At 38.1% G+C, this 16,443-nt stretch overlaps 2 protein-coding genes across 2 annotated transcripts; both read left to right on the top strand.

Annotated features, from left to right (window-relative positions):
* Positions 1 to 614: 614 nt before the first annotated feature.
* On the top strand, positions 615 to 3,085 carry LOC129723281 (uncharacterized). The gene is made up of 7 exons (XM_055677403.1): positions 615 to 681; positions 744 to 949; positions 1,001 to 1,160; positions 1,230 to 1,595; positions 1,665 to 2,061; positions 2,120 to 2,330; positions 2,392 to 3,085. The coding sequence occupies exons 1-7, from the start codon at positions 627 to 629 to the stop codon at positions 2,938 to 2,940; spliced, it is 1,944 nt and encodes a 647-aa protein (XP_055533378.1). The 5' UTR covers positions 615 to 626; the 3' UTR covers positions 2,941 to 3,085.
* Positions 3,086 to 15,820: 12,735 nt separating this feature from the next.
* Positions 15,821 to 16,403, top strand: LOC129720298 (uncharacterized). Its single transcript, XM_055671761.1, has 3 exons — positions 15,821 to 15,910; positions 15,970 to 16,175; positions 16,227 to 16,403. The coding sequence occupies exons 1-3, from the start codon at positions 15,856 to 15,858 to the stop codon at positions 16,401 to 16,403; spliced, it is 438 nt and encodes a 145-aa protein (XP_055527736.1). The 5' UTR covers positions 15,821 to 15,855.
* The last annotated feature ends 40 nt before the right edge of the window (positions 16,404 to 16,443 follow it).

Here is a 16,443-nt window from a genome sequence, read left to right as displayed (position 1 = left end):
TCCCACGAATATCTAATAAATGCATTTCATGTCAATGAAACTTTTTGTACCACTTTTATTTTTATTCCAATTTAAAAGAGGAACCCGGATTAGTCCACCTACCGTTTGATTTTGGCTTTGAACAATCTTTCACGGATGAATTATACAACAACGATTGTTAATAAATGTAAATAATGTTTAGTGCTTAAATTTTTAGAGTTTAATCTAGAAGGCTTCAAAAATATTCAAATAAATCCTTTAATTCTCATATTTTTGTGTGACGACGAGAACTAAACGTATGAGAGTCCAATATAAAATGACGCCAGCAAGCTTATATGCCAGCAAATCGTGGGCTACAATCTAAGAATCCTCCAGAAGCAATGGGCGGGCAATGGCATAATAGAACAATTAGCTCTTTAAACGTTCCATTAATTTGAACTCAATCGAGCGTCTACGAAGGATCTAAATACATAACGATGACTATAATAGCATAATTACTTTGGAATATTCCAGATTGTCGATTATTAACGGCGTACGGTCAATTACACTCGGCTCGTGAGTGTAGTGATTTTTTACAACTTGTTGATAAAAACCTATCGCGAGCAACTAGTGGCATTCATTTTACTGCATCCTAGCGTTGCAATAAAATGATAGCAGTGGTTCAGCAACAAACCAAGCTGGTGGAGTTTCTTCAGTATTTAGGTAATACGATTCATATAATTGACATCCGATATGTAGCCTTACAAATTACACGAAATTTCTAGTTCTCACGTACATCGTTAACAACAGTTATTGTACCGTAATTTATTACGATTATACGATCACCAGTGGACAGCAAGAATGCAACCAGTATTGCGAATTCTTCGCAGCCGTAAATACAGCACTTGATGGATATCCTGTTATGTGGATTAGAACGGAAGATGATAAAAATTATTTACGCCTCAATGATGCAATCGAACATGGCTGTCAGGTAAGTTCAAAACTTTTTGGTCGAATATAATTGAAAAAGTTTCTTCCCCAGTCATACATTACCGTAACCAGAGATGTGATGGACTTTATTCAACTGAAGCTGGACCTAAAAGAAACAACCTTGCAAAGAATCCGTGATAAGAATATTTTGATGTACTACGAAAACAATACACTTCTAGACAGCACTTGGTTCACCAGGGAAGCCTTGAAAAGTAATTCAGCTACCTTTTCCAAAGATACATTTGCCGCAACAGATACTTGGTAATTTTTTTTTTTGACAGTTTACCCAAACCTATGGTTTATAGTTCCTTCCGGACCACAAAAATTCGATTTCTACACTCAAAATTATTCGCAAACAGCCGTGGCGACCGTACAGCTGGTGGATAGTTATGACTTTGAGGCAAATGCGTTCACTGGCCCCGGAGTTCTTTTCTACGACAAGTTGTTTGATCTTGCTGGCAGATCGGTGGACATGGGAGTTTCTGATTACGTTCCATACTGTATGACGAGCCACGTCGGAGCGAACCAAGGAAATGTGGATGCCGCGAATTCGGATCTGTCGAAGGAATATCTCATCGATGGTCTCGAGGGAACATTGATTGTGGAGTTTTGTAAGCTACGGAATTGTAATATCAAATTGTGGCCATGTGAGTACAGTGTTACTTGGAGTTATGTTTACTTTAAACAAATTGTCTATTTATCATTAATCTTTATAGTTGGTCCTAGCGGGTGGGGTGACATTTATGACAATGGCACTGGGTACGGTGAAACGTACGCTACCTACATGAAGCAAACCGAACTTTCGGTCTGTTGTGTTTATTATGACTGGTATTTTCATCTTCTGGATGGTAGCACTTACATCGCTAAATCCACCGTTGTTCTGTTGGTTCCTAAAGCAAAGCCCCGTCCGACGTATCTTACCCTTATTTACCCTTTTACCGGAAGGCTTTGGCTCTCGATTTCTGTTATGCTCGTAATAATGACTGGTGTTCATCATCTGATTACCAGTTTAAACGTGAAGCATAGCAACGATAGGAACGCAGTGCAACCACCGATCGAGAAATCAATCTTCGATATGATCTCTATCTATCTGGATCAGGGAATATTTCCCAAGTAACCTGTATTCTTATGAAACTGAGATACAATCTTTGTGACTTTCGAATTTTTACAGTTCTGTATCAACGTCTTATCGCCTTCTAATATCGTTCATCCTGCTGTCCGGAGTTGTTCTTAGCAACTCCTATTCCGGCGGGTTGGCGAGTGTTCTAACGGTACCAAAATACGAGAAACCTATCAATACCATCCATGATTTCGTGTTGAGTCCTTTTCGTTGGGCAGCTCAATCCATAGCATGGATTTTTGCTTTGATCGGGGCAGAATCGGTAATGAAATTAAAGTTCTAGGAACTTCCAAACAAAACGAGCCCTAAATTATTCATTTTAGTACGATATTCAGCAAATAGTGAAAAAATTCGACGAGGTACCCGATGAGGATGAAATGTACCGCCGTTCTTTGAAGGGAGATTATTCGATCGGAATTGAACTACTCAATGGGGGAGCTTACGCCTACAATAAAGCCGTTCGTGCTGGCAATGTTGCTTCGTTTCACATGATGAAAGAATATGTCTACTTCGCCTTCACGATCGGATACACCCAGCGAGGATGGCCACTGATGGAGTATTTCAACAAGTTCAGCCAAGAGTCAATACAGCATGGATTCGTCATAGCCTGGGAGCGTCAAGCGATCCGAAAGTATACCAGTATCTACATCCAACAAGTGCTCTCAAGTATTTCTGGCGGTGACTATTCACAGGATGAAGAGAAACCTCTCACCGTAGAGCATATACTAGGATCGCTATTCGTACTACTGTTTGGGTTATCGGCATCCTTGATCATATTCATCGTAGAAATCGGCTGGCACACGATGAAACGTAAACTGACTATAATGAAATTAAAATTGCGAACAAAAACAAAAGGTCAGTTCTGTGAATAATGGGGCACAACAATAATGAAATCATCTATAAATTTATCAAACTATCGTGAGAAAAAGATTATATCAACTAAATATGAATTCTGCACGCAATAATTATTCAACAGCATGCTTACAACTTGTGTAGATGCACTAAAAGATTTCTTGTTTGTAGTAACAAACCAATAAAGTTCCTATTCGAACAGCACATAGCTGAGGTTAACGTGAATTTTCAATGATTGAAGAAAATAACAATTTTGGGATTTGTTACTCAATTGGAAACAAGATAAAAAACCTCATATCTTACTAAATTAGTCTACCAATTCTTGGTATGGATTCCTCTTAGTTTACTTTACTTTTTTTCTTTATAAAATAAGAATCTCCATACGTGGCACATCGTAAGGGGGAAACAATAGCAATTAGCAATAGGAGGATTGTTGAGAGTGTCGTAAATATCGATCGAAAATGATTATAACTGAGCAGCAACAGTGAGAGCAGGAAAATTCACACTCTCACATACTTTCTCTTTTAGCAAAAAATCACGATCCTTTTCGAAATACGATCACTTCTGTTCATCAGATGTACATTATCCGATTAATCTCATATAACTTGTGCACATTGAGATACACAATAAAAGGTACATAGTTAGTAAGAAAGAAAGAGAACAGAGTGCACTACCACAGATACTATGGTGTGCTTTTGCAATCTTCGTAACTCGACTCACACATAGATCTGTTTAAAAATGTGAGAAGAGTAAGACTGATGACATCCCAACAAGAAATGCCAATTTGGCGAGAAATCTTTTGAGGCGCGGTTATAGGTTAGAGTGAAAAAAAAATGGAACGTGAAACAGAAAATTTACCTTACAAAATTAACCAGAACCGATTGATGGTGGAAAACTTCTAAAAGCTAGTTGCCAATTCACCGGGAAGTGAACTAACAAGTAAGTTGAAAAACAAAATTAACAAAGTGTTCGATTTAACAATTTATTCTCTGGTTTCAGCGGATGCGGTTCGAAAAAAAGTGAAAATCTCTTCGAAGCTCGTTTGTGAAATTGTGAAGGAAAGATCCGGCTATCTGTAACTATTGAACTTTGAGGTTTATTCGTCTTGGCCGTATTTCAAGTCAATGCTCATAATTAAATATGAGATTATTTCTAGAAGATCCCCTGCTAACTAAAACATGCGATAAGTCAAATGGTTTTAGTCGATGATATCAATGTCTGCAATTTAAAGATACCCGATATACCGTCGAAAAAAAGAAGCCATAAAAAAGGCGTACAGCAACATCAGATTGACATCGTTCACAAATCGCATATCAATGAATGGAAAAATCGTATATAAATAAATAAAAATAATAGTAGATACCTACACACTTAGATTTTATTGCCGAGAACTCAACAGCTGATAAATTCAGCGAACTGTTTTACAAGTTTTCGGTAGAATTTGCATGAACTTCGGCAGGCGAGATGTTATTACTTGCTGGTTCACGGTAAATCGATATATTTGCTGAATGTTCGTCGAAATATATTGCTGATATTTGTTAAAAAGTTCGCCGAGCTCGATCAGCTGTTGGGAAGTTTGCCGAGATGAATTAAGTGTGTATATCTCAACGACTTCGTATACTTCGTAAAAGTGAACTTGAAACTATGTTGATGTCTCGAAGATAAAGATATTCTAAACAGCTATTCTTCTACAGACATTTTAATGTTCTGCATGTAAAAGTTTAATTAAAACTGTTGTCTTGAAGGCACAAAGCTGGTTCAGACAACAACAAATTGGCAAAGCACGCACAGCACTAAATGCTATCGCCACCCTAAGGGTGCATGCATTGATGACGTAGCTTTATTCTACCGATGAGTTCCTCATTCGTAACCCTTACCTCTCCCTCGATCTCGACACAGCTGTCGTCGCTTATGGATTGGATGTTCGGCAGGTTGGCCGATCATCCCTGGTCTGTGTCTGAGACGCTGGAACGTCGGACGTGAGACTCGACTACCGGAGGACAGGGACTGGGCTCGTGGCGTGGAAAGAGTCCTCCGATGATAGGCTCAAGCATCGCTGGTGATCGCTCTGCAGGCGCCAGCGCGCCTTTGGTCTTGGCCATTACGATCCTGAAGACGTTGCCTCACGGGTTCGAATTGGCACTCACGCATTGCCTATCGAAGCAGGCCCTCTTGCTTGCCTTAATAGCACTCTTTAGTGCCGGTCATGGAGAACCGAATGCTGTGCGGCGCTCAATTCTCTGTTCGCCTGTTCGTGCACGCAGCATCCTCCGTCTTGCACGGAGGCATAAACTGCGGAGGTCCGCTATTACGTCAGTCCACCAGTAAACCGGTGCCTTCCGCTCCTAGGTTAGGGAGTCCTAAGCATGGTGGCGTCGCACGCCCGTGATAGTATGGATGCCGCCTCGCGTTGTTTTCTACACTATAGCAAACCGACTGGTGGTCGCTACTGGTATAGCCATCATCTACCCTCCAATTCGTGATCAGTCCTGGGCTGGAGAACGTCACATCGATGATCGATTCCGCGTCATTTCTGATATATTTACATTCGGTTCCAACGTTGTTCAGATCTAAGTTGAGCTTTGTCAAGGCCTCTAACATGATCTGACCCCTCTGGTTCGTAGAGCGACTTCCCCACTTAATAGCCCAAACGTTGTAGTCACCAACGGCGTTACACCCGTTAGCTCCATGGATAACTGATCGACTATCTGGGTAAACCTTTCGGTAGACCAACGTGGTGGAGCATTCCAACTGCAGTAGAACACTCCGTTCACCTTGGCAATCCCGGACCCTTCGTTTGAGGTTGAAACAACCTCCTGAACCAGGAAGCTACTCGTCGTCCATACGACCGCCATACTGGACTTATGCGCGACCCAGTTACCGTTCCCAGGAGAGATGCGGAAGTGGTCCGATACGATGGCGATGTCCGACACCGACGAAAAAATTGAAATAATGAATTTTCTCGTCCATCTTTAAAGTTTAATATGTTGGTTATTTTATATTTGTTGCAATGAAGGGCTATTTAGATAGATTCAAACATGTTTTGCTTATTAAATTAACGAGAATTCGGAACTCGGCTTTGATTCAAATTCCGAACACTTCAATGTAATCACTAAGAGATAGATAGGCAATCCGTCTCAATATTGACTGCCACTTTTTTCAACGCCTGCTGGTTCCCTGGAAGTGGACCTACAGCGAAGAACTATAAATAACTGGGTAAAGGCCATTCCGAGGAAAGAAATGGTACCTATGTAGTATTTTTCAACAAAGCACAACAACTCTATGAGATCAGTAAAGTATCAACATTCAATGAGATTTAAAAATCCTGTTTTCGATAGTAGCAGGCGTATAGACAGTGACAGTGATATTGAATCTGTAAACAGTCGAGGCATTCATTGGCCAGTTCTGTGTGGAATTAGACAATCACATACAGGGTCCGTGATAAATTTTTGCAGTAAATTTCAAATAGAAATTTCTCATGCTTGTGGAACAAGGTTCAGATAAATCTGGCAGCACTGGATAGTTCATATACTGTTAGCTGTCATATGTAAACAAACAGTGTTCAGTAAGCGTTAAAATTAATGGCCGAAAACTTTGACCATAAGTCGTATGCGACCAAATAAAGGTGCTTTTAAAAGACTGAAAGACTCCTGAGCCGGTTTAAACACCCTCTTCATATTAATCCTGGGGTGGCATTGCGCAGCTCGATTCGAACGGTTTTCGAGTAGGTCACATACTGCCAGGTAAGCTTTAAGCTTAAAAGGAGCTGTCATTGTCATTTGCCCTGCGGCTCATCTAACCCGCAAAGTCGAAAAAACAGGGGGGATCTATCAGTCAAACATCGTGTAACTAACATATTCGGCAACAAGGCGTTTGTTTAGGTTTTGTTCTTTTTAGTCATGAATTTGATCGATGTGAAATATTATAAAATTGGAACGATTTTTAAAAACGCGAGAAACCGCGGAAAACTTTCATGAATGTGTTGTGTAGTGATATTTTTCCCCCATTATTGTTCATAGTTACAAACATCATGGACCAACAAACGTCATGGACCAGAGTTGATCTGCGATAACGCACACATATATGGAATTTGACAGCAGTGAATCCCCTCTGGAAAAAAATACGAAAACCGAAACATAACGCCCTCCAGCGATCATTCAGTTATGTTCGAGTTGCTCGAAAAGAAATGCGCAATGTCACCCCTGAATTCTTTTTCTTTAGTGAAAACAACTTCAATCAAGATCAATAGGTCATTCGCAAGGATTCCTGGTGGTCAGATCGGGAAACAGACTCCTATCGTCATGTCAACGAAGTTTCCGACACATGTAATCGTTCTAGGCGTAGACTCCAGCGAGGGAGATGTAATGCCCACGAATTTCTTTGATTAACGAATAAAGGTAACAATCCCAGTACGGTTGTGCGCTTCATACAAAGTGTTATACGAAAAAAAGGTACCAAAACAAAGGTTCTGCATGATGTTTTGATCCCGTGGATGAGAAAAGTTGCTGCTGGCCGTCATTTTATCTTCAAGGCGCAGCACCAGCTCATAATGGAAACACAGAAATGGCTTGCTAAAATGTTCCAAAGTTATGGGAGAATGAAATTTGGTCCCTTAACAGTCCCGGTATCAATCCTTTGGATTATTTTGTGTGTGGCGTCGTCGAACAGGATATCGATAGAACGCCTCGCATGACAGTCACTCAACGCTAAGATCATGGAGGAAATGACTTCCATGAGTCGAAACATGGTGAATCGTGCATGCGGGAATTTTATTTACCGTCCATATCTAAACGGCTTCGGAGCTTCGTAGCCGCAAGGTCACAGAGTCCGCTTTGATAAGCGAGTGGTCGTGGGTTCGAATTTTTAAAATCAGGCCATTTGGTTGTCAAAGGACTTTAACATGGGTTCATTCTCAGGCTCTCCACAACATACCCTTCCTTCAAGCTAAATTCTATAGTACCCCTGCTAACTTTCATTCTAACAAGAAAAGTCCCTCTTATAATAAAACTGTTCTGAGTAACGTATAACAGCTCTCTTCAGGGAATTGTAATTATGGCACGGTCTTAGCTGTAAGAACGAGTTTTCGATAAGACTCCTTCCGCTTGACAAAATATAAGTCCTACTTAGGGGTGTGCGAAACTGGCTTTTCTGGTGTCGAAACGAAACGAAACGAAATTAACCCTTAATTTCGATTTCGCCAAATTAGTCGAAACGAAATCAAGGTGGATTTCGAGTTCTCGAGACGAAACGAAATTGGTCTCTAAATTTCGCGAAATTTCGCGAAATTTCGAAAAATAAAATAAATGTTTCTGAAACATAGCATTACAATGATTTGTAACGTTGGAGCGTACGCTAACGAAGTACCCTTCAACAGCTGATCGCAAGGTGCTTACCTGGTCGACGAAGAGTAACGTAGGTATTCAGTTATCGATAAACCGACAATGACGAGAAAATCAAAAATGTTAAAAACTAAAATCTTGATGCATTCATTTATACAGATTATATTGCAGGTAATAGTAGCGCGATAGATACAAATGATATAAAGGTCAAACTCGAAATGTCTTTGCAAATAATAATTTAATGAACTTCTGAACTGATTCTTTTGGTTTGAATGCAACTATGTTTAAAATAGTAATCCTTCTTTCATAGCACTTTCATCATTCAAAATCCAAGTTTTGTCCTAGAGCTCGAACTGGAAAAAATGAGAGATGGTAGGTAGGTTTTCAACCATTCCTGTGAGTTTTGGTGTCCCTAGCAAAGATAACTTTTCCAAAGAGTTGTTCCCTATGCAAACGTAAAAGCGACGAATCCGATAAGCAATTCCTCGGCGGCCTTCTGATGCATTTCTACATTCTCTAAAAGCAGCAAAATTCACAGGAATGGTTGAAAAGCTGTAAAACCTTTGGAGGGCAACTTTTTTTTCGCTTTTGTCGACCAGTGTTATTGAATTTTTTTTAACACCGTTTAGTCAGACTAGACTAAGTGACATTTTTATCAAATCGAGGAAAATAAAATTTAAGTTAACTATTCTGTAAACTTTGAAGTTTTCAATATTTTTGCACATTTTTTTAATATAACTTAAAATTACTTTTTAACTGAGCAGTTCCACAAAAAATGTCTCAGTTTCAATATTTTTTGTCATTTTAGATTTGGCCTAAACTTTGCATAAACGTTTCTATAGGCTGAGAAGCTAGTTAAAATGCTATTTTGGGAGGGTTATTGTGATTATAAATATTTTCAGAGCCAAAAGTTTTTTGATCAGTGTGACGTCTCTGGAAAAGTTTTAGACAGTAATTTTATCTTTCCGATAAAAAAAAAACTCTGAAAAATTGATTTTTTTAATGTAAAAGAAACATTAAAATTAACATAAAAAAGCTTATTTTTCAAAAATCTTTTTTTGTGTAAAAATTACAAAAAAAAAATACCGAAGCGATGAAGAAATCAAAGAAAAATTAAATTTAAGAAAAAATTACAACATGTTTATTTTTGGAAGGACAATATTATTATCTATAACTTTGCCAAAGGCACTATGCCAATCAAACCAACTGTTTCGATTATAAAAATATTTTAATTACCCACAGAGCGTCCAATTGGAGATTAAAATTATTTTTTCAGCTAAATCGGTTTGTTTGACTGGCATAACTAGTGTCTCTGGTAAGGTTGTAGAAAATAATTTTGTCCTAAAAAAATATGCCCTGTGAGTTTCTGCGACACCCAAAATAATAAAATGCATTCGGGACCATTCCTAAACTACGTGGTCATATTTTGATCCCTTTCGTACCCCCCTTCTCTTCCGTGGTCTTTCGTGGTCTTTTGTTTTGTGATCTTATTCTGCAAATATATGTACAATATAGTATGAAAAATTTATGAAAAAAATGAAGGTTCAAGAAAACTGATTATTAGATATTGCGCAAATTGTAAATAGAATTTTCAGTAATATCATTTTCTCAAAACCAACATAACAAACAGATAATGGTTGTTTAATTATTGATAATATTTCATTGTCTTTAACAAATATAATAATTTCCTTACCTGAAAGTAATTTAAAATACGCTTTTCTGTTGAGTATATTCAAAATGATTTTTAATTTGTTGTTGAGTATCAAAATAAATAAAATTTGTTTAAGCAAATTGATCATCTACGATAAATTTTTCGCTTATAGTTATGGTAAATTGTATACTCATCTAGAAATCATCTAGAAAAATATTTAGTTGATAATAAGTGAAACCTTTTAATTTAATTTTAATTTAATTTATTTCCGATATATTTTTTACACTTGAATCGCTAGAACAAGTTTGCACTTCCAGTGAGCATCTGCTCTTTTAAGGAAGTGTGATACGATGTTGTTAACTATAAGTTGAAGCTGGTGATGATACTTGTCGACAATTGTGGGGTGGTGCTGGTGGTTCGCGCGTTGATGGCGTTGCTCTGGTTACGGCGTACGGCAGAGGCATTGGTGAGTAGTGTTTTGTGGTATTCGGGTGTAATCCAGAATTGGGCTAGATACTGTGGTATTTTCGTTTTCATGATAGCTCGCAAACGACGCTTGAAGATATATGTTGTGGGGGCATTTTTACATGATGGGGGGAGGTCGTTAAACAGTTTGCTACCAATGTACGACATTTTTTGCGACCGTATTCCGTGTTGAATCGTGGCAAATACAGGTGACCAGTTTGTCTGCTTGAGCGGTTTTCGTGCATTCTTCTTGTGACAAGGACGGTTGAAGTGATGTTATTTCGCAAGTGGATCAACATTTGATACTCCTGGGGTACACGGATTGGTAGGGTTGAGTCCCTGGGATCTTCGTATAGTAGATGAGTGGGATACAGATGAGGTTTCCGGAACACGGCTTTCAAGCTTCTGTTTTGTATCACCTGTAGCTCTCTCAAAGAAGATTTGCAAGCCAGTCCCCACGTTGCAACTAGGTACTGGAGCCGAGAATGGATTAGTGAGAAGTATAGTGTTTTCATAGTCGCCAAAGGCAAAAATGATGAAACCTTCCTTAATATACCACAGAGTGATGTTAGCTTTCGCTTGAGAGACTCAAGATGGGCCTTCCAGTTCATTTTATTGTCTAGCGTTAGGCCGAGAAATGGGTATTCAAATACTTCTTCGATGACACGATTGGCGATTTCAATTGGCTCGCTAGCCGGGAGTTCTCTGCGGAACGAGTGAATGAGCATATACTTGGTTTTCGATAGATTCATTGACATCAAATTAGTTTGAAGCTGGATAGCAGTGCATTCTGTTTCTTGATAGAAGACTGACGTGTCGTCAGCAAAGAGACGTAACTTTCCATGCAGCTCTAACTTGGCCAGGTCATTAATAAACAGCAGAAAAAGAATTGGCCCCAAGTTACTACCTTGGGGCACACCAGTCGACACGGCCCCATAGTGATCAACGGGTAATCATCTTTTAGGCACCTGACGATAGCATTACTTAAACCTGGGACGTAGGGGAGTGATGCGATAAAAAGCCCGAGAAAAAGAAATTGAATCCACCAACGCATCGTGCTTTGTGATGTGGTAAAAGTTTGGAGGTAATCTCTAAACTGCCGCTCATAGCAAGTCCGTCCCATTTGCGTTTTGGTGCTGACGAGAAAACAGCAATTGAAAATCGTAACGCTTCAGGTGAAATTTTGCACTCAAATGCTTTTTCAATCAATACCATCAACAGAATTTAGTACTGCAATGACAATCTAACACTTTTGCATCATAAAACTTGCATGAACACCGAAATTTGATTAAAATTTGTTGAAAATCATAAGCTGGGACTCACATGCGATTACTTTTACGGTACGTAGCCAGAATGGTAGCAAGTCAGTCCCATAGCCAGCTACAACCGGTGATGAAAAACAAACTACTGCAAATCGATAGCGGTGCTATACCGTGCGTTTGGAATGAATCTATCGCTGGTCAATTCATAAATGACCTTCTTTCGTGCTTTATTAAACAAGTTTTTTGTGAGAAGCATAACACAATATACCTACCAACTGCGCCGCTCAAAATAAAATTAGATTTTGTTTTTACATACTGATAAATTCAAAGTCAGTTTTGGTGTAGGAACTTGTTCTAAATTTTCCTGTGAGCGGACACACGTTCGTGACGGCGGACAGCTTTCACGTAGCAGTGGAAACAAATATGAAAGAATACCTATAGCTTAGGAAAATGTTTGCTCCGTTAAAAAACAGCTAAGTAGCGTACCGAAGTATTTAATATGACTGACAAATTCTTCAAAACGAAATTCACGACAATAATTGAACAATTCTTAAGCACGTCGTTACATAAAATACGGATAAAATACGAAAAGTAGTATTTACTCAAGAATGCTTCAACTAACAATACAGCGACACACCTAAAGCGTTCACTGTCAACAAACAACAGCTGAAAGAAGCTACTGGTGGAAACTTTGTCTTGAAGAAAACATTGTACTATCAGCTAGAGCCACACGATGTAGAACGCGTAAAATTTAATCAAACCTCCTATCGAATATCACTTGGTACATCCAATTCTAAACCTGAAGACCATTAGTTTTGGTAAATATCACATTTTTCATAATCATTATTGGCTGTGGGGTTAAATTGCGAAGATTTTTTCAATGGGACCGACTAGCGATCACTTTTGCTATGGGACAAACCAACTTGCTATTTTTTTCATAGTTCCTCAGAACAAAGTATTCAAAAATATTTGTTTTATCGAAAGTAGATATAAAAAGGAATTGATTCCATAAATAAACTCAAAATTGATAAAAATGCAATTGGGACGGACTTGCCATGAGCGGCAGTAAAGCTCAAACTAACTCTAACGTTTCAATATAGGTACTTTGAAAGAGATCCTATAGACAGCTATGACAACCTATCGTAAAGCTTTGTACGAAAAACGGTACAACTATATGTAAGTTTTTTGAAAAAAACAATGTCAGAGTTTTTGAAGAAAAAAAAAAGTACTATTTTTATAAAATGTTTTTAATAAACTTGTAGATCCCCTTAGGAAGGCCAAGTTCAAAGGCCGAAATAAATTACAAAGTTTTTGAATGTCGAACAAAATATAAACATCTTTCTTTCTTCCTTCAGTTCACGAACATCCAGGTCTTATATATTGTTTTTAAGACCAAAACGTTGATTTTTTTACCGGTCGTTGAGTATTGAAATATACTTTCAGGAAAAATAACATAAATCCCGACGCATTGCAAAATAGAACTATTATTCTAAAGAAGTAAATGCCATATAAGGCAAAGCCTGTTTAAAACAAAAAAAAATTTTCTTCGTTCGGATAAATTTGAAATATGTTTCAAAAATTTGATTACAGTTAATTGCTGACAACTCTCAAACTTTCCGTGACACTTATTAAATAGTCGTGTCAAATAAATAAATTAATTAAAAAATTGCGAAAGCTTCGACTTGACTTAGTGGCAATAATAAATTATAAGTCAGAAAAAAGACTACGTGGTCTATTCGTTAACCCGCACGCGGGGGGATTTTTCGTGGTCTTTTGATAAGCCACCCCCCGTCTCCCTATATATGACTACGTGTTTGGGAACGGCCCCTTTGAAACAAACCAAAAATTATTTTTCTTTCAACCAATCAACAGTTAGAATGGAATGTTGTAATGCAACAAACAAATAGTTTTCTCTTTACTCAATCAAGTTATTCGAAATCATCCTCGTTCTCTTATTTCTCGTTCTTTCTAACCTTTCTTTTCTTCTACCTTGTATATTCGTCAAGTGCAAAGTCAGAATCACTTCTATGCCATAATCTGAACTTGTTTTTGACATTGTAAAATTGTGTGTCCCCTAAACAAGAGTAACATTTCTCAATTATGTGTTCAACGATAGCGAACCATTTACTTTTTATTCATTCATTGATCAAGTATACTCTTTTGATAACACGTTTAAAATATTTTTGATAAGGTACCTGGCAATTTTGAAACTTATGCTGACTTTGAAGTCAGAGTGTTTTGAAACAATACTAAAAATTCAGGCAATTACAACTTTTTCTGCTTAACACATCGAGCACTCTGTCTGCACACTATAAGGCATGATATCTGGTCAGCCTAGTGATAGCAATGAACTATCTGATAAAACACATTTAAATACACTACGGTGTGCGAAGAGGAGTCCTCTAACACAGAGAAATCCGAAAAAACGCTTGAAAATTTTTACAAGTCGAGTAGCATAGAACATTTGGCCTGTAAGATAGAGCTTCAGAGCTTTAGTTTTGACAGAAATTGCTATGCCCTCCTAAACGAAAGACAAAAAGTGACCTCTTTAACCTTGTGGGCTGCAAATATAACCACATTTTGATGTACGTAAAAGATGCGTAAAATTTATTCCTACAAACAAATTACTAGATACCTTGTAGCGCATTTGGACGGCTTCATATTCCTCGAATTTGACTTCAGTGATGACATGAATTTTATGCTCTGCGTGAATAAAAAATACCTCCCGCATGATGTTACGGTTTTGTCTTTAAAAACAAAAATTACCGGCTGAGAGTTTATTCTTCTATAACTGACTTAGTATACCAGATATCTGTTGAGATATATTCAATTTAATTTATAGTCGCAATGAGCACAAACCAAAATAATGTAATAATGTGCATCGGAAATTTGGTCCGAAATTTCGCGAAATTTCGTAATCGTCGAAATTGGAACTTTAATTTCGCGAAATTTTAGGCGGAATTTAGCGAAATTCAACGAAATTTTTCGGCAATTTCGCGAAACCGAAATTTCGCGAAATTTCGGGAAATTTCGAGTTTTGCGAAATTATACGAAATCATTCGAAATCTCGCACAGCCTTAGTCCTACTTATAATAAAACTGACCAGAGGTGAAGCATTGAGCGCCTCTTCAGGGAAATGTGATTGTGACGCAGTGTTGGTAGGAGGAACGAGGTTTTGATAAGACTCCTTCCTCTTGACAAAATAAGTCCTTCTCATAATAAAACTGATCTCAAGAATATTTATCCTCTAAAGGGAATTGTAATTGGCGATATAGGCACGAGGAACGAGGTTTCGATAAGACTCCTTCCTCCTGACTTAATAAATCCCTCTTAGAATTAACCTGACCAGAGAGGAACGTTAAGTGTAGCCTCAGTTCAGGGAATTGTAATTTGGCGATATTGGTAGGATAGAAAGAGGTTGGGTATAGTAGAGCAGTAAGCTTGAAAACAAAAGGGTAAATTCTCACACACAAGCACGGATATAAATGAAAAGCGTATCATTCACTTCAACAGTGATACTGCCAATAATATGAAGTGCGGAGTACAGAAAACACCTGGGCAATATCACAATAGATCAAATGTCTCTGGTCGCAGTGATGAGTCCACACAGAGGAAAAAAAATATCTATGCGGCTGTCAACAGTCTTCGAAAAGGGAGAAGACTTTTTTTAATTACGTAATTTACAATTTCCATATGTAAATAAAGAAACAAACCAGAAAACATTCATCGCATATATGACTAACTGGTGTAAACTGGTGTAAATCAACATCTCGTTTAATGCAAAGATTCGTTACTCACCCTGTATATGTTAGGAATTCTCTATTTCCGTAGCATTTTTGCAGATTCCTTTCATTGTTTTTTTTTTAATTACCAAGCTTTGTTTCTGGCAGATTTTCCAAACTATAATATAACTGTGAACCTGTGAGCGCTTTAAAAACTCTAAATACCATGGGCGTTCAATGGCATAATGATGCAATTTATTTCATAAAAGTGCCACTAATTTGAACCCAATCGAGCGTTTACGAAGGATCCAACCACACACTATCATCACTCTAATAGCGCAATTACTTTGTAATAGTCGAGGTTATCGATCATAAAATGCGTACGGCTAATCACTGCCTGTGAATACAGTGATTTTCAGGAATTATTCATGTGTGGACGTGGTGAACGTTTAGCTTACTTATAAAAGCGTATCCCAAGCAATAACTTTGAAACAAAATGATAGCAGTGATTCAGCAGCAAACCAATTTGGCGAAGCTTCTTCAATACTTGGGTAATGAAAGGGTGACTGGTGATCGGATTACATACTTACAAACCGTTCGAAATTTCTAGTTCTAACATATATCTCCAGCAACAGCTATTGTACCATCATCTATCACGATTCGATTATCACCAGTGGACAGCAAGAATGCAACCAGTATTGTGATTTTTTCGCAGCCGTCATTGCAGCACTTGAAGGATATCCTGTTATGTGGATTAGAACGGAGAATGATAAAAATTATTTACGCTTCAATGATGCAATCGAACATGGATGTCAGGTTAGTTCAAAATGCCTTGACCGGATTAAGCTAAAAAGGTCTGTTTTCCAGTCATACATTACCGTAACCCACGATTTGATGGACTTTATTAGACTTAAGCTGAAGGAAACCACCATGCAACGAATCCGTGACAAAAATATTTTGATGTACTACGAAAACAATACACTTCTAGACAGCAGTTGGTTCACCAGGGAAGCCTTGAAATGCAAGCCAGCTCCGGTGTCTTAGGGTAACCTAATATAATTGAGACCTTGTTATTCTTTCACAG

This window comes from Wyeomyia smithii, chromosome 2 (assembly GCF_029784165.1).
Source record: "Wyeomyia smithii strain HCP4-BCI-WySm-NY-G18 chromosome 2, ASM2978416v1, whole genome shotgun sequence".
In the NCBI taxonomy this organism is placed as follows: Eukaryota; Metazoa; Arthropoda; class Insecta; order Diptera; family Culicidae; genus Wyeomyia; species Wyeomyia smithii.
Note: the sequence above shows the minus strand (reverse complement) of the source record. Positions and strands in the feature narration are given on the sequence as shown.

Coding starts and splice junctions, on each gene's coding strand:
- LOC129720298 (XM_055671761.1), top strand. CDS start 15,856: ATGATAGCAGTGATTCAGCAGCAAACCAATTTGGCGAAGCTTCTTCAA. Junction 15,911..15,969: donor GAAGCTTCTTCAATACTTGG/GTAATGAAAGGG, acceptor CGAAATTTCTAG/TTCTAACATATATCTCCAGC. Junction 16,176..16,226: donor CAATCGAACATGGATGTCAG/GTTAGTTCAAAA, acceptor TCTGTTTTCCAG/TCATACATTACCGTAACCCA.
- LOC129723281 (XM_055677403.1), top strand. CDS start 627: ATGATAGCAGTGGTTCAGCAACAAACCAAGCTGGTGGAGTTTCTTCAG. Junction 2,062..2,119: donor GATCAGGGAATATTTCCCAA/GTAACCTGTATT, acceptor GAATTTTTACAG/TTCTGTATCAACGTCTTATC. Junction 2,331..2,391: donor CTTTGATCGGGGCAGAATCG/GTAATGAAATTA, acceptor TATTCATTTTAG/TACGATATTCAGCAAATAGT.